The sequence below is a fragment of the Artibeus jamaicensis genome, unplaced genomic scaffold, assembly GCF_021234435.1.
Source record: "Artibeus jamaicensis isolate MK-2021 breed Jamaican fruit bat unplaced genomic scaffold, CSHL_Jam_final contig_233, whole genome shotgun sequence".
In the NCBI taxonomy this organism is placed as follows: Eukaryota; Metazoa; Chordata; class Mammalia; order Chiroptera; family Phyllostomidae; genus Artibeus; species Artibeus jamaicensis.
The window spans coordinates 23,456,643-23,475,365 of NW_026521486.1; the positions used below are offsets into that span (position 1 = coordinate 23,456,643).

Consider the following 18,723-nt stretch of genomic DNA (forward strand, 5'->3'; position numbering starts at 1 on the left):
CTTTTGAAGAGTATTTACACACTAAATTTTTCCCGAAGTCACAAATCCATTCTAAAGTCACACATATTTCACATTATTTTAATTTATTATTATTAAATCTTTAGTACCTGAATATAAACATGGATCAAATGAAGAAAATAAAAATGAAAACCAAACCATTCCAGATGCACATAAATAGACTGACTGTAGTTCTGGTCTTCAGTCTCTGAAGAGAGCACCGGGGAGAGTAATTCTGACACAGAACTGAGTTGACAACATTTCTATCACAGAAGAAATTCCTCAGGGAAGGAGACAATCACTGGAATCTTAAATAGACATAGGGAGATAGGTTTGTAAGAGGTAAGGTTCTAATAAGAAGAATTAGCCTGGTGAGAAGCAGGCCACGGACACAGCAGATGGGGTATTTACTGAGAGATTCAGAAGGGAAGAAAAATAACTTAAGCAAAAGAAACCAAACAAACAAATTAGTTGTGTATTTGGTAGCATGGTATCAGATCTCTCATGGACCAATTGACTGTTGCTACAAAAGATGTTACATACATTTATTTCCTCCATTTAAGTTCCTCACTCCTCTAAATATTAAGGAAGACATGGAAAAAGGGAAATGATATTAGATGCTGAGTGGGAAGAACACTAGGAAGTTATCTCAAAATCAAGAAGGTGGCTAATAATTTTATGGGTTTCCAGGACCAGTTGATGATACATAATTGAGATTTCTTCATGCTGGTAAATATTTTCATGAACTCCCAAGCTCAGAAGCGCTGGTGATCTTGAGCTAGAAATGAAAATCCTTCTTGTGCCAGTTGAGGGATTGCCTTTCCTGATTTTTCCCATTTCCCTATGTCTCAAATATCCTTTGCATTGATCTTGCTTTGGCTGAAACTTTTGTTGAATTGTTTTATAAGCATGGGTCAAATGAAAGAGAATAGTTTGAAACCAAGTGTACACAAAGAGATGAACTTTTCTTCTGATCTTCAGCATGTCTGAAGGGAGGGCAAAGCTGTGGTTGCAGCTAGAGGGTCAATCAACTCCACACAACGGTTCCGAGGAGCTAAGGAGTCTCTCTACCTTGACCGTGGCAGCCATTTTTTCGCATGCACACCGTCTCAACTCTCGGCAGTTTTTTGAGAAAACCTTTCCATTGAGGATGGTTACACAGTCCCTGTCTCTTATGCTGGTGATATCTGTTACAATCCTAAACCTTAAAAAAGAAAAAAAAGTTAATTAATTTATGGTTTATTTCTAAAAAGAAATCCTAAGAACTTAGAAGGTATGTAAGAAATACTCCTAGCTTGATAAAACTGTAGCAAAGGTGTCCAGAATGAGTTTACGGGGAAGATGGAGTTGCCAAGCTCTTTCTTTCCAGCCCTTCAACTTCCACAGTTATTCTTAGAAGCATCAGGTCACCCAAAACAATGAAAACAATTTCTACCAAAAACTATGACAAATGTTATAGTCCAACTTTAACTTGCAATTTTATAGCCATCTGAGCAATTACCTACCTTCTCTGTGACTCAGTTTACTTAACTATAGAATAAAAATGATTATGTTGCACATATCCTATTTCCTGGAAGAATAAGTCATATTTGTACATAGAAAAGAGAGGTGTTTTTTTCAAATATGGCTTTAAATTATAATATATTTTAGTATCAATATTATTATCAATATTGATAAACATTATCAATATTGGCCTATTTCAAGGAATATCATGCCTACTCATATACAAATTATATAAATAGAGCTAACTTTGGATAATAATATTATTTATATTGTCAGTAAATTTATCCTCAGACACTGCATTTTTAAAGACGTGCTCCCCATTTAAGAGCACAGAAAGCAAAGAAATCTGAGGTCTTATACTATCTCTGGTATTGACAAGTTGTGAAGTTTTGTGACCTTAGACAAGTCGCTATCACAACCTGGGCTTCAGTTTATTAATCCATAGAAGATCCATTCATTCTCATCCTCTGTCTCTCTCTCTCTCTTTCCCATTTCTCGTTCAGTGAATTCCAAACCACTTTAATGCTCCAAGAAACTTCAGGGCCTGAAATGAAATTTTCTGAAAGCAACCAGACAAAGAACTTTCTCCACTATTTTGTTAACACTTTATCTGTCTCCCTCACTGGTTTAGAAGCCATTAAGGAGAAAGCAGTTTTATAAATCCTTGGACATCCTCCTACCAATATAGTATCTAATACAAAGTAGATGTTCAATTAATGCTTGTTGAACCAATTTGCTGCACTACACGCCTTCCCCACAAAATATGCTGATGGCTTACGGCTCAGAAGCGTACGGTGTTCCATCAGTCCACAGCCAGGCCTTGTCACTGCTGTTGCGCGATAACCCTATCCAGTAAGAGTAGTAAAACTCCGAGTAGCTGTGAGGCATGGCAAACTGCTGAACAGGCACAAAAGAAAATGTTTAGCTTTTAGACATGTTACAATAACATATATATACAGAAATGTGTAGTGACACTTTTACAGCCAACACTTTTAATATGAGAACACATGACTCCTGCCTCACTCAGATAATAAATAGTACACATAAAAGGAAAGCATCTATGCTAAGGTCAGTTAATTTGTCCAAATTAAAGAATTTCATTTGTCTTTATAAGCACAGAGGACATACTAATATCCTGAAACCAAGATTCACATCAACCAAGCTTTTTAAGTGACTTGTTACTTTCAAATCACAGGATGAACACTAAGATTTTATATAAAAATATGGGAGGCAGATTTACAAAGAGGAGTGATTCTGGGAAATGGAAGTAAAAATGCAGGAATGGGGGAGTAACCTTTATAAATACATGCAAAAGGGACTGACCAGGAAGAAGAGAACAACGAATACAATTTAATGTCAAAGGAAGTAAAAGGAGAATTTGAAAAGATGGATTATGTCTCAAACTAGGAAAGGGAGAAAGAGAAATGTTCATATGTTTTTATATACATAAGTGTGTATAAATTTATATATATCCCTGATTGAAATAAAATGGAGAGTCTGTGAACCCTGACTGCCTAGATTCTTCTTGCATAGCTGTTTCAAAGACATCTTTCTGAGAATACTTCAAACACTGACCCAAACTTGGGACCTTACCAAGATTTCTTGTGTGTTTATCTTCAGCATGGTTGAGTTCTCAGCAATACAGAAATAGTCACAGTCCTGCCAGCTCTTGCTCTCTTCATAAAATTGGTAGCATTTGTCCCCATGCCATTTCCACTTTTCTGGGCAAGGGCTACACCTGTGCTCTTGGAAAGAAACCAATTTTGATAAGTTATTTTTTTACCCAGGTCTGTTTTCTTTCCTCTCTTGAACTTATACAGTATTTGATAACACGATAAATAATGGATTTCCTTTCTCTTAGGTATTTAATTGCCCAGGCAATGATAACTACAAACATTTATCTACCACCTACTATATGCCAGGAATTGTGATTGGTCCTGAGCATACAGTGGAAATTAAAACAGAGACTACCGGCTTTCATGGATACTGAATCTAGCTCTTCCCTGCTCTTGGCTATGCAATCAGTATAGAGAGAGGATGTTCAATGCATAAAGAACTTTTTATATGTTCAGAAACTCAACATGCATTACACTTAAGAAACAATTGAAGTTTTTGCAAATTTATTCTTCAAAATCCTCTTATATACTAGTAAAAAGATTTTTAAAATTCAATATACAGGTCTGTCCAGAAAGTATTTAGCATATACTGTGAAAAATAGAGACATTTATTTATTTATTTAATTTTAAAAAAGATTTTATTTATTTATTTATCTTTAGAGGGGAAGGAGAAAGGGAGAGAAACATCAATGTATGGTTGCCTTTCGTGCATCCTCTGCTGGGAACTGGCCTGCAGGGAACTGGTCTGCAACCCAGGAATATGCCCTGACTAGGAATTAAACCGCAATCCTCTGGTTCGCAGGAGACATTTATTGGAGAAGATAAAAAATACAAGAAATATTGTACATAGTACAATGACACCTCGGGCCCCTTCAAAGTAGGCACCTTGGGGCCTCACACAGATCTTTGTTGGTTGCAGCCTGTACACATTGAACATCTCAAGTGTTCTGTTTATTGCAGGCCTTCCAGAATGTGCATCACTTTCAACAGATTCTCGACCATCTCAGATGCATTTGTATCACAGTTTTATTTGTTCTGCACTCATTACATCATCCCTGAAAGGCTTCTGAATCATCTGAATAGTTCCCATGGAGAAATGTTCAAGCTTAACACAAAATTTGATGCAGATTCGTTGCTCTATTTACTCAGTCATTTTGAATGGATGGCCACACAGCACACATGCTCACTCAATGGCGTCTACCACACCCCCTGATGGGTACAAGCGAAGTCATCATTGTTCACATATGCTCATTCCAGTCCACCCTCCTTGGCTACCAGGCTACATAGATGTCGCACAAACTGTTCTTGTTATATTAACAATGGCTGGACTCTTTCCTGACAGACCTCAGTATACCAATAAGATATGAACTCTTTTCTCTTTCTAAACACAAGTAAATAAAATTTTAGAAAAAAATAGATATTAAGCCAAGTATGAATTAGAATGGTAAATCTCTATGTATCAGAAATTGAGATGGGCACCAAAGTTAGACAATTAAGTGCATAGGTCAAGAGTAAGATGGGTTACTGTGGGAAGTGTTTGTAAATATAGGAACTAAGCCCTGACAGTTGTGGCTTTAGTACACATGTGGGAACATGGCCTTGGGCCTTTGAGAATTGGGGACCCATAACCAAGTCCCTTGCGGGTATTTGGTGAGATAGGAACTCAATAACTCCATTAAAATACCTTTATTATAAAAACAATTTGGTGTCAAATGTTAACATGTTAAAATCTGAGTGGTCAATACAAATGGATATTATATGATTGTTTGTATTTTTCTGTATGTATGAAATATTCCATAAGGTAAAAATATTTAAACAAATAAATAATTTGGGAGATTTCATAGTCAGTCAGTTTATATCTCTGCCCCAGATGTTACCTCTTGTATACCAAACTGCCTTTCCATAGCTCCACTTGGATATCTAAATTATACGTATTTCAAATTCAGCTTGCACAAAATGACATTCCTGGTTTCCTACCTTCCCCTGTATAACTACTGAATTCTCCCCCACTTTACTTGATCACATCTCTGTGATTCTAGTTGCTCTGCCCCCAAACTTTGGAGATATCTTTGACTCTCACAACCCTTTTCTCTCACAACCCATTTATTCCATCATGAGCTCGTCTCCACCGGTCATATTCTAGCTCGAGGCACTATCTTTTACCTGGATTGCTGCAATACCCATCTCATATGATTTCTACGTTCCTATCCTTCCCTCTTCCAGTCTGTATTCAATACATTTGCAAAGCAAGCCTTTAAAAATTCCCGTCAGTGTATTTCCTCTGCTCAAGAGCCTATAATGAATCCTCATCTTGCTCAAAGTAGAAGCCAAATCCCTTACGATATCCCCTGATGTCATAAATAAGGCCTTCCTCATTTCCTATTAGTCTTCTACTCACTCCCTCCAGGCAATAGGCGCCTTATTATTCCCTGAATATGAAGATGCATTCACATCACAGGGCTCTTGCCTGGTCTGAAATGTCTGAATTTCAAGAATCCCTTCATGTATTATTGCACAGATGTGTTTGAGCTAAATGATCCTAATAACCAGACACAATCTGTATACCCAAAGTATTAAGTGTGTCGGACACCTAGTTAAATAATACAGCTATTTAATTAATACATGGGTTCCCTGATACACTGATGGGAAATTCAGACCTATATTGACACATGTTGTGAGGGCAGAGGGAGCTCAGTGACCAGGACTCACCTCCAGTTTTGTTGTAGAGCTCACGACAGAATTTCTCAGCCACATGCTGCAGAGTTTCTACAAGCTTCCTTTTCTGGGTTTGGAGGGATTGCAGCTGTTGAGAGAGATTCCCCAATTTTTCTTCCATTGTAGAAATGCTGTCTTTCTGAATATTGGAGAGCAAGTGGAACTGGAAAACTAACCCAAGTTACCAAGTTAGACTGGACAGTTTATTTCTTCGTTTCTATTTCTATTTTCTACATATAAAGAAAACAAAACAGTATATCGCTTATGATCTCACGCTCTGAGATCTCACATTACCTATATTCAAGGTTGGAATGTAGTACATACTAAATTCTATTTTCGTGGGCAAATAAATTTTTCAAGTATGCTTTCTTATGTGAAAATGTGGAGTTGTAGTAACAGTTTCTAACTTCAGAAATGAATTCCTTAATCATATTTACTGTTTACTAAATCTTTATGTATATTCTCAAACCAGCACTCAAGCCCAAACTACAAATCTATATATCCTTTGAGCATTACATTTAGAATTGACAATGTACCTTGTTACCTCATTCAGTCATTAAAATGGTCACATTATCATTTCTATATTTTTATACATTCGCACTTTGGCTCAATGAGTATAAGTAAGTTAATATCACTTGGTTAAAATATTTCAACACTTAGGTATAAAATCCAGGATCTCAAATTTAAGATAAAAGCCCTCGATGACTCATGAGCACAGCTTTACATCCCTAAAATGAATGGTGGTTGCAAAACAATAGTTATATTAAAATAAAATAGAAATTTGGGGGTCAGGGTAAAAACATTAATTTTTTAATTATAAAATTTAAGATAACAAAAGTTTGAACATTTCCTATGAACACCAAATTTTTGACATTCAAACCTGCCCTTCGATGTAACCCTTTATCTTGCATCACCTTCTTCAAGTGTTCCTGGAAACGTTGCTGTAGCGTCTTGATCTGATGAAGAGAATGTGTCCACTTCCTTTTTTAAGTTTTTGAGCTTGTCCTTACTAGTTTGTAATTGACTGCATGCATGAATTTTTCCTATTTAATGTTCATAGGTTTTTGCAAAATGATTTTATACCTTCCTGGACCTTTTGAAAAATGGTATGGTGAGAAAGGACCTGCGTGGTCTGTCCTCCTCACACGGCAGAGTTGAGGTATAGAGGAAATGTCTTCCCTCTGTACCAGCCTGATGAGCCAGGCAGGCTAACAGCAAAGATCACTGCCTCAACTCTTTTGTGGAAAGGAAGGAGATGAAGCATTTGTTTATTCGAAATTGTTGATTTTAAATACTGGCATATAAACAAAGGGATAAAAAACCTCTTATCTCAAAGAGACTATAAAAGTCTGGCAAATGATTTCTGCATTTTAATGCTTCTTCCAGTACTCACTGTTTACATAGATACTTTAGAATAAGGTCCATTGAATTATTCACAGGCTCTAGAATTAAAGTGTAAAGAAATATATTCCATAATGAATATTCCTCTTCCCAGACAAACCTTGGAGCCAGGATCCTCCCCCAAGTCAGAGTGCAGACTTACACACAAACCCCAGTACTGCCAGGCCAATCAGCAGCACCAGGCACAAAAGGAGCAGGGTCAAGGCCACTGGACGCCAAGCTGAAGAGGGAGGCCGGTGCTCTACAGGGAACGAGAGGAAAGGCAGGGTTTCACTTTTTCATCCTCTTGGATGTATGTCAGCTTCAAGCGAGAGGAGTTGGTTCTGGGGAAGAACACATTCTACAGGACAACAGGAATCAGGGACTAGATCACATTCCTTCTGTCCTCAGAAAATCGTCGTCAGAAACCTGTGGGCCAAGCCTCATGTACGGGCCAAGCCTCACGTACGTACCAAGGTTGGATTCTTTCACGCGCCCCGCCCACACCCGCCCAGTCTGCTTTGCGGTAATGGAGTTGTGCATTCCTCTGACCTTTATGTAGCCATTCACATAACGTTTTTCCTGTCAAAATGTGAGTTATACAAGACTCTCATGTAAATGCCTTAACAAAGAACAATTTTTTTACATCATCAGAGAAGAGATGAATTTTTTATCACTTTTGCAAAATACCATCCCTCCCAAGTTTCCATAAATGCTTTTCCCAAGAAGCAAACTGCATATCAGTAAAGAGAAAGGATCATTTTACTGTTTCTGTTGGAGATTTCTTTGTCAAAAGTTCCTCTTTAGTAATGATTTTATTTGTTCATTAAATTATAGCTTTCTAAAAAGAGATGGAAACACGACCATCAATTTCTCAAGAGAGAGATCCAAGCTATCTTAATTGTGAAGCAATTAAGTAATAAAAAAGCTATAGACGATATCCCTTGCCCACACCCTCACAAGTTTACCATGTGGTCATTTTAGGGGCTCTACTTAGTGGAAAATGAGCCCATCACCTAATGAGATCAGCTATCAAGCTGAATGACCTGTTGTTATAGCTGACAAGGAAGACCCCTAACCAGTGCAGGTAGCATCCAGCTTTGTGATTAAAATAAAACAAAGGGAGAGAGAGACCCTCAAACACATTGGTCTCTTCATGACTTGTGAGTCTAACTTCACTGGGAATTCAAGTCAGGTTCTAAAACAGAAAGATTAAAGATACGTAAGGTCATCTCCTCTTTAGAAAAGTCCACCACAGAATATATTCTAGGTATAGAAATTTGTACAATACTAAATATTATTTACAAACAGGGAATGAGAAATGGTAAGGATATATAGAAGTAGAAAATATCATCACTGTCCTTTGGCATTTACAATCTGGTAGGGAAATCATGGAGCAGGAATTCATACATTTTAAAACGTGATTCTTCATTTTCCTTAAAAATCATCTCCTCTAAAATTTTTTCAATGGCTTGCATTACAGTTCTAATAAAATCCGAATCACTTTTCATAAAGACTCAGGCTGACCTTTTTTTGGAAAATGGAAGTTTGATTACACTACTTCCCGACTTAAACTAAAGACTTCCAATAGCTTTATTGCACTTAGAATAAAATTCTGTAAGAACCTTTTTTACCTAGACCCCACCTGGTCCATTCTCATCCCTTTCTGTAGCACTCTGACCTCAGGCAAATGCTCTACCCACGGTGGCCTGTTTATCCCTGGAGCTAACAAGCCTGTCCCTGTTTCAGTGCCTTTGTGTTAACTCTGCCTCTTCCCCGGCATCAAGTGATCCACAGCCAGGTGTGCTGGGAGGCTCCTTCCTGGTTCAGCTTTAAGTTTAAATGGCACATCCTTAGGGGAGGACCTTAGGGGAGGACCATGTAGCACATTACCCCACTGTATATGGTTCTTTAAAAATAAGATTATTAAGTATCATGTTCATCATTTTTGTTTGTTTTTTTCTTTATCTTTCCCCCCTTGGATGTAGTATACCTCATTAAAAGAGTGATCTTGTCTATCTTGTTCAGCATTGTATTTCCAGTACTGAAAATTGAGCCTGGCTCAGAAGGGCCAATGCATATTTGAATGAAGAATGAAATCATAAAAAAATGAATATTACTTATACTACCTAATTTTTACAAAGGCACAAATTATCTCCAGTTAAACCTTACACACTGATTTTTTAAAATCTATTGACTTTTCATCAATATTTCTGTCAGTAGGGGGAAGACTTAGTAAACTCATCTCCTAGCTGTACTGGATTCTATCCACTGACGTGAGATTCTGAATAATGAAGAGATCTGAGAGATCTGGCCTATGTCAGTTTGGTCTAAATTCTCCTGGAAACTTCTGACTTCCCAAGGCATTGACCTTTAGAGTATCTCAGGTCAGCAGAGCATAAATGAACATGAGTAGAAACATCTACTCCAAAACCCCAGGACTTTTTAAAGTTCTGCGTAGCCAAAGAACACGAACCAGGTGGATGTTTATACATTCCACAGATACCCGTGCATCTGTGGACCATCCACTATGGTAGATTTATTTTTCTCCATATCTTTTATTACCATCAGATATATATCTTATTTCTTTTGGTTTACATCCACCTTACCCAGTAGAAAGCAAGTTCCATCATGAAAAAGAATATTGTTTGTTTAGCACACAGAACATCAGTGGAAATAAGTTCAGTTAATGTCAAATGAGTGAATGAATGAAAGGATGAATGTGTCTACTATACATAATTATCTGTTACATGTTCGTTTACCCTGCTCAGACCTATTTATATTAATACACCTGTAAAGGCATAATTTTTAAAAAATAGGGTCCCTTTTTATGATTAATATTTTTGGACAAATTCAAAGTAATAAAAAGGTAAAGAATAAAGAATATGGAATCAACTAAGTTATTTATTCTTTAAGAAAATGGTTTTCCTATATATAATATTAGGGGTAAGAAAGATGTTGATTTTCTGTCCAAAGGATTAATAAGCATAAACATAAATTCTTATTGTGAAGTGAGGGCATGGACTTTAGGGGTTAAAACATGATGTACTAATAATTATATCCATGCAAAGAATAAATACACAATCCTTCCTAAAGCTGCTTCTAGAACAAAATAGGAAAGAAATGTAGCATGTCTTTTGTTAAGGAAACAGAGTTTAACAAATTAACTTCTCAGGGAATCATCTTTCCTTGATCATTTGAGAATTTTTCTACTCTGACTTCTCTTCCTCTCTTTCTCTCCATCCTTCTCTCTTCTTCCCTTCCCTTCCTTCCCCTTGATCCCTCTCCCCAAGTATTCAAAATATCTTCCTGTTTTATGTAAAGATTCAGAAAAACAAAACCCTAGGGAGTTTCTGTACCAGGTATGGTTATTTCTAAGAAACTAGCCTTTCAGATGGAAAGACTATGGAGTTGCAAGCTTCCCTTTTTCTTTTTCCCTCTCTGGGTATTTTTCTCTAAATGTGTTTAATATTCCTGAGTTTTAGTTCAAGTGCCTCTGATTACAATGAGGTCTCTCTCTAGGGACCACCCCCACCTAAAAATAAGAAAAATAAGCTGCTTCAGTTTGGCTTGGCTTCATTGCATCTTTATTTTTTGGAAGAGAACCCTATGCTGTCTCCTGGGGCATGTTTAGAAAAAGGTGTGGGCAGGCAAAGGAATGATATAAACATCCCTAGGAATAATAAGATATATAGAGAAAAAAAGCAGCCCTTTTCTGTATCTTCTTACTATAACTATACTATAAAAGGCCAAGGTAAAGTTTTAAATACAAATTCCTTTGTAGCTATGAGAAACTTTGTGGATGAAGAAAGTTGTCACGCTAAACCAGTTACTCTTCACCAGGCATTAGAGAGGAAAAATTTTGCACACCTCCGTTCTCTGGGCCTCTAAGAAATGAAATGGACATTACTAAGTTAGTCAGTTAGTATGCCTCCAAAATGGAAAGGATCATAAACGCTGGGAGAGACAAAGAGAATTTAAGTAATTTGCATAAAGCCACACTGTGCAAACTAGTTAAACTAGTTAAATTGTCACACTGACACCACACTTTGTAAACTCTCCCGTGAACCAGGACTCACAGAGAAACAAGGGTTAACATTTTAGAAAATACATCTCTCATTCTTTAGTTCACTGTTCTTTTAATATTTTTCAATTATTGCTAACTTACACCTAATCTTTGGATATATTTTTGAATTTTTTAATTTTTTTCTAGAAACTTCTCGTTCCCTTCATCTTTGCACGTGGCACATAGCAAACCTCCTCATGGGACAGTGTTTGAGGCCCTTGGGTTGAGAGCGTTTTTCAGTGTTCATAACAATCCATGTTTCCTTTCTCTTATGAGTCTAGTTCAAGTATTTGCTAGTTCCATTCTCTCTAAAAGCAAAACGGTATTATTCTCCCTACAATTCCAATAGAATATACATCTGAAAACATACATTATTTCCAGAATACATCAAGTTTCTTATTTAGGGCAATTAGATTTAGGAACTCAACTGTATTTTTTTCTTTTGAGTAAAACTTAGGTGACTCCATTTTATATCCCAATCAAGGAATTTCATTTCTGAAATATGTGTAATTCAAAACTACCATTAATGGCAGTTGCTAATATTCCATGAGTTACTGAGATACACACCTTATGAATGATCTCACCTCCCCTTCCAAAGTCTCTAAGAGGTAGATATTGTTGTCAACCCCATTTCACAAGCAGGCAATTAATTGAGTTCCAGAGGGTTTAGCTAACTTACCCAAGGACATATAGCTGCTGATAATATACTTCTCAAGGGTGTTATAGATGCTGTGGTATTTCATTTGAATCTCCCAAAAATTATTCAAGAGGGTGCCATTTTCTACCTTAGTTGCATAAGAAATCTGAAGTAGTGAGGAGTTACTTCATTTGCTTAGGGTTGAATAGCTAGTAAGTGATGGAGACAGAAGTGCTGCGGAAGGACTCTCGTTCTAGAGCTGAATGTTTTAAATCATTTCCTCACCCACCCAACAAATCCCACATTAATATTTGCCTTCTATGGCAGTTTCATATAGTGTCATAGAAAGACTCTAAGGTTTTGTCACTTGTAAATTTTTACCTCTATATTGTGAAATCTCAGTAACAGTCACCTTAAATAATACATTTTTCATTCTACCTCCAAAGTGGACATTATAATGTATATAAGTTTAATCTCTTCCTTAAAGAAACAAGGTTTCTTAGCATGCTGCATAAAGCCCTGCACAGTACCATCCCATACTACATTTTGCCTCACCTGCCCAAATCTCCCTCATTCACTCCGCCCTTCGAGGACTCACTGTTCTTCGTCCCAATCATTTACCTTCTCATCATGTTTCACTTGTCTGATGATTCCCCCAATTTTTTACTCTCATCTAAGTTCCAATCCAAAACTAACACTTCATCTTTCCCTTTGAACTCTTGTCATTCTTAGTTTTACCCATGATTACACCGCACCAAGCTAGTTCCTTACCACTCTGTTTTTATCTTTGAACGTGTGGCCCTCACAATGGAAAGGCCAGCCAGTGCCTCATCTCATTCTACCAGGAAAACTTGGACTCAGCCTTACAGACCAGAGCAAATGTCAGCTCATTCAAAAATATGCACATGAATAAACACAGCTATCTGTTCCTATTTGCTTTTGTGGCTTCCTACATATATTCCATAGCACTACATAACATTTTCTTAGAATTATTAATTCAGATTATTTCTTCTGCTTCTCTAAGCACCTAAGATAGATTCTCTACAGTGTCTACCATTAAAGGCTTAATATTTAGTCATATGCTTAAAAGATTTATTAAATTGATTAGATATGGTTTATGTCATGAATCTTCAATGAAGTGTTAATGTTATAGCTGAGAAAATAAAGGTAAAAATGCAAGAAAATTGAGAAATATTGTAATTAATATAAGTAATAAAAAGTGAAACTTGAATTTGTCGATAATCTTTATTCATTAAATCCAAATAGGTTTTCATATTCACTTTGATAGGATTACCTTTGATCTTCCACAGGAATTTTGACCCATCAGTTTCATGTCATTTTCTCACTCCTCAGTATATTAGCCCTGCGAAGTGTTTCAATTGTACATTTTTTCAAGCTACAATTGAGTTAGAACCTCCCAGACTTTAAATAATATTAAAAAATACTCACATAGCTCCATAATACCTTAGCTCTAACATACTATCTTTTATCTTTATACCTAGGTTATTCAAAACAGAGGAGAAAAATAAAAAAGAGAAAATGACAAATTATTTTCTTAACTATTAGTTGCTTTCAAATCCATGCTCTTAAAAATGACCGATATTCTATTTTCCTTTTTATTGTTAAACAATGAATTGTTTGTAGCCTTCCTCTCACATGAACTCTCTGCAGCATTGATTGTTGTTTTTAAAATTCACTATTCACTACTGTTGACTTTTCCATTTGTTTTATTGTCTCTTGGCTGCCTAGATGCCTCCCTCTCCTGGTCCACTTCTACCACTGACCTACTGAAATCCTTTGACCAGCTAGCCCCTCAATATTGCATTTCCTAAAATTCTTTCATTGGCACTCTTCTTCTTCTTTTTTATTTTGCTATTTGACTTTACATTCCCTTCTTCAGTGACATCACTCATTCTCAGAAAGTTTAATTCTTACCTAATACTGACAATTTTCATATAAATATGTAGCTCAGAATCCTTGCCTTCAACCCACATACTACATACACAAGTGTCTTTGGGCAACACTGACCATATGCGTCCCTTCTCTTACTGGCATCTCACACTCACACTGAATTCGTCTTTCCTATTCTGCCTGTAGTTTCCATCTCAGTGAATGGCAGCACCATCTACATAGTATAAGCTGGAACATAGTCAGCCTCTGCTCTCCATTTCCTTCTCTTCCCCCTTGTACCCAGTCACCAATTCTTTAAATTCTTCCTCCTCTCATCTTTCATATTTGATTTTTTCTTCTATTCCAATACTACCTCAGGTCAGGTTCTTCTAATACCATGCTTGTCCTAGTGCAAAATCTGTATTAGTTCATTCAGTTTTGTACTTCTGCAACCCATCCTCCTCATTGTAGCCTGGATGGTCTTCTAAAAACTCAAAATGCATTATATTACTACCGGTGTAGATCCTTCAGTTAACTCATTTTACCTGCTGGATAGAATCAGAATACCTCAGTGTGACATAAAAGGTATTCTTTAACTTTCTAGACTTACCCTGTTACCAAGCTTCCCCCTCTCCAACTCTACACCTCAGCCATCACATATTGCTTATACTTCTCTGAAACACAAAGTTAATGAAGACCTCCTTGGTTTTCTCTTGTGTGTCTTCCCAGAGGGCACCCAGCTCCTTAAACCTTCCCATTTCTGCTTCCATATCATGAGGAACACCTCAAAGTCAACTCAACTGAATGGTTACCCCCTCTCTCAAAATTTCCCTGATACCCTCTTCCCCTGCCACACAGAAGTGAGCAAGTTCTCCATTGGTCCACGTGAATGCTTTCATCATGGCAATGATCACACTTATTGCTGAGCTGGGAACTGTATTAGAATTTAAGTTTCCCCATTGGCAGGGGTCATATCATGTTTGGCATTATACCCTCAGTGCTTTGTAACAGGTCTGGGATAGCATGACCCCAGCATAAGCTTTTGGAAAGAAGGCAGAAGGGTATTCACTTGTATTTTCACTTTCTATCTTCCTAATCATTTAGCCATATTTTTAAATGCAAACTACTTTATATTAAAAAATTGAAATCTAGAAAATAAATAAATGTATTTCACTTATTTTTATTAATTCTAAAAGGTTATAGTTGTAACTGTCCCACAGCATTATGTTGAATCTGAATCCTCTGTATTGCCAAAAAAGGGAAAAAAATCCCAGAGATTTTTTACTCTGTCTTTTTAACAACAAAAGTATTTCAGATCTATTTTCTAAGAAACAGACTTCTACAGTGACAGTGCTCTAAATAATTGCATTATCACAAGACAAAAACAAGTTATCATACATGGAGGATAAGATAACTATTGCTGGCCAAAAAGTTTATTTGTTTTTTTTATAAGATGGCTCTAGCAGCACTTAGTTGTCTTTAACTTTATTTGAAATAATTTTGTTAGATTGTATTATGAAAGGTGTCATATCAGTATGCATTTAAAACCAAGCTTATCGAAATTGGTGAATTTTTTATGTAACCATTTTAATATTGAAGATGGAAGAAACAAGCAACATTTTTGGCATATTATGCTTTTTTATTTCAAGAAATGTAAAAACGCAACTGAAATGTCCCCAAAAAAAAAGGATGTGTGCTGTGTATGGAGAAGGAGCTGTGACTGATGTACTGCATGGAAAGTGGTTTGCAAAGTTCCGTGCTACAGACTTCTTGCTGGATGATGCTCCATGGTCAGGTAGACCAGTTGGAGTCGATAGCGATCAAATTGAGACATTAATTGAGATCAACAAACATTCTATCACATGGGAGATAGCCGGCATACTCAAAACATCCAAATCAATAAAGTTATTGGTGAAAATGAAAAATGTGCATTTTACTTTACAGAAAAAAAACACGGACTTTTTGGCCAACCTAGTATTTTCATATGCCATGTTTTCCTGGAAGACACTGCTTTGTAACCTCTACTCCTACTGTTTCAGCTTCCACTTCTTACAAAAATGTTGCCAGATGTTTTATTCCACTCCACTTCCCTCTCCACCCTCAATCCTCAGCGGAATTTACTTGTACACCCTGTTCCTCATCATGCTGATCACTAATCCTTGTGAGAGTTCCTGGCTCTCATCAAAGGTGAAATGTGAAGTTATACACAAACCACCTAAAACTACAGCCCTAAACTCCAACTCTTCACAGGATTTGTTGGAGGAAAACTATCATATCCTATGACACATATATAATGACAGCAGAAACTGACGTTCCAACATTGTCACTTTGGTTCACGTCAAGGAGGCTGGAAATTCCCCAGTATCCCCTCACAGCCTACGAGAGAGTTTAGGGAAAAAACTAAAAACTCGCATCTCTCATCAGTGATTCTCAGGCAGCAGATCATGCAATAAATAGAAGTTAAATGGAAAGGTTTAGTAGGAGTAAGGAATAAAACCTAAAGCTAAAGAAAAATGGGAGACAACACGAAAAAAATGTGTGTGCAGATTCACAAAGGTGAAGAAAAGCAGGATATGGTTAAAAGAGAAAGGACATGTTAAGATACAGACAGTCAGTGAGGATTTCTCAGATACAGACTGACACAAAAATATAAACAGAACCCCTTAGGAATCCCCAAGGGAATGGGTTATTGAAAAGAAACTCACATTTTTGGTGTGTCTGCAATGTACTGAGGACTTTACATAGCTTATTACCCTAAGTACTCACAGTCATCCTATATGTGAGAATTTGTTGCTTCTATGTAATATGAAATAATCTGTATAAAACACTTAAAGCAATATCAGGCCCATGTTAATCACTATGTGTATGTTTATCATCATTAGTATTCTACAAATGAAGAAACTGAGGGCCCATAATGCTTAAGTAACATGTCCAATATCACACAATTTTTCAGTAAGTGACTTACCTGGTACCAGAACCTAATCCTATCTGTGTGGCAGTGAGAGGTCTTCCATTGGACCTCAGGACACATTTTTACCTCAGGCTGAGTTGCCCGGGAAATAAGATCCTTCTCTATGCATGTGAATTATCTCTTCTATAGACTGAAACATATATTTTATTAATATGTCACAGAGTAGATCATTGGAAATAAAAGCAAAAGATGAAAGCTAAATGTAACTGAAGTTAAATACTTTTATAATTTAATTCAATTATCTCAGTAACACTCTAGAACTCGGTAGAACAAAAGGGAAGAGGCAATGGGGTGTATTTGTGCCTGAGGCCACCATACAAATCCCTGGATTCCTGACTGTCAGAGCTGAAGTGACCTTAGAAGGCATTCACTTTCTTGAAAGGAGAGGAAGGCATCTTCCTCTCATTTCACAGATGATAAAGCCAAACAGCTCATGCTGATATGACTCTCCCAAGTCCTCACAACTTCATGATGCAGAACAATTATTACAAAATACCAAGTTTAATGTATCTGCTTGGAAACCTCACTCCAAAGCTATGAGTGCAAAACTAACAAGGAGGTGGCCTTTATCATCTAAGTGTCCAGATTAGATCACAGATGGTGAATAAAACAGCACTGGACTTCATCCCTTCAATGGGATGGCAGGGAGGGGAAGGCACAGTGCTTTACTTGGACATGCTCTCTCACCTCTCTATGCTCTACCTAACTGGTAAGGTAAAAACAACACACCCTCGACTGGAAAGCACTTTGCCAGCAAGAGAACCTTAGAAAACCAAACATCTGTTTATATACTGAATTTAATTCTTGAGATGTTCATATAGAAGGTCACATGCAAGAGGTGGAAAGTGAAGAGTTCGCATTAATTGTACACCAAGAGAACATTCCTCTGCCTTTCCTCTATAGTGTACATTCCTCAGAAAGGCAGCTTATCGCATGCATTTCTCAAGGATCTGGCCAACTGGGACTCCGGGGGACAGAGTACCTGTGTGCCCACGCTCTGGACGATAAGATGTAGTAGAGGCTTGAGAGTGCAGGCTCATGGTGGTGTCCCCATCAGCATCCAGCATGTTCCTCGTGCTGCTGTACTTGGCCTGCATCGGGATTCCCGCAGAGGTGGGGGTGAGCTGTGGTTGGATTGCTCTGCGCTGCCCGGCTTCTATGAGACAGTTCGGGAATCAAGGCACTGACAGGCAGTCCTGGTGTCCTCTCCCAGCAAGTAGCAGGGAAGCCTCTGACTCTGGTTCCTGCCCGGCGAGGCCCAACCCCTCTGCCGTGAATTTGTACTCTGAATGCCAAATTGGTCAGGCAAAAGGGAAATAGCATGTGTTTTCTATTTGGGCGGGCTGTGTCTGAACAATTACCGAAGGGGCTGCGCCTCTCAGATCTCCTGTGTTCATCTGTTTGTACTTCCTGTTTAACTGTGTAAAGAAGGCAGCACTTTGCAATTGCAGGGAGATTCCTCCAGACTCTGGAAATCATCTCCCTCTCAGAGGGAGATGTTACATACTTCTTACCCATCACACATTCAGAGTCACTTAGATTAAATTTAACATCTGTCTCTTTGAGAAAGCAGAAGAGACTGTAGGACCAACCTCTTCCTTTCTTGAAGGCTATAGTATAAAAGCACCTTATACATAGAATGTCAGCACAAAAGAGTGCTTTTGAGGGTATCTAACTGATTCACTCTTTCATTTTACAAAAAGGGGGATTGAGCTAGGTGAGAAATGGCTCTAAAGTCGCATAGCAGCTTGGTGAGAGAATTCACTTTAAAAGTGCTTTTTGGTTGTCAACTCAATATTCTTTCTTCTTACAGTATGTGGGCTCAATTTAACATTTTATAGCATATCAGGTACAGTACGATCATGAACACATTTTACTGGAAGTAAAGACTTTTGGAATTAGTACTGAAAGTCTTTAGGAAGACTTTAGTCTTCCTGTGATGTTAGGA

At 37.4% G+C, this 18,723-nt stretch overlaps 1 protein-coding gene across 2 annotated transcripts; it reads right to left on the reverse strand.

Annotated features, from left to right (window-relative positions):
- On the reverse strand, nucleotides 1–18,052 carry CLEC1A (C-type lectin domain family 1 member A). Of its 2 annotated transcripts, none has more exons than XM_053662235.1 (6): nucleotides 17,758–18,052; nucleotides 7,375–7,473; nucleotides 5,826–6,002; nucleotides 3,094–3,245; nucleotides 2,279–2,394; nucleotides 1–1,201 (listed from the first exon to the last, which is right to left on the reverse strand). In XM_053662235.1, exons 1-6 carry the CDS (start codon nucleotides 17,870–17,872, stop codon nucleotides 1,021–1,023), a joined length of 840 nt encoding a protein of 279 aa, XP_053518210.1. In that variant the 5' UTR covers nucleotides 17,873–18,052; the 3' UTR covers nucleotides 1–1,020. The 2 variants fall into 2 exon arrangements, with proteins under 2 accessions (XP_053518210.1, XP_037023760.2); XM_037167865.2 differs by having other exon boundaries at nucleotides 2–1,201; nucleotides 2,279–2,397.
- Between the last annotated feature and the right edge of the window lie 671 nt (nucleotides 18,053–18,723).

What these genes read in the sequence shown, in the direction of transcription:
- CLEC1A (XM_037167865.2), bottom strand. Translation starts at nt 17,872, where the DNA reads ATGCAGGCCAAGTACAGCAGCACGAGGAACATGCTGGATGCTGATGGG. An exon ending in TCCAGAGCGTGGGCACACAG is followed by an intron (nt 7,474 to 17,757) that starts GTACTCTGTCCC and finishes CGTTCCCTGTAG; the next exon opens with AGCACCGGCCTCCCTCTTCA. An exon ending in ACACCGTACGCTTCTGAGCC is followed by an intron (nt 1,202 to 2,278) that starts GTAAGCCATCAG and finishes TTCTTTTTTAAG; the next exon opens with GTTTAGGATTGTAACAGATA.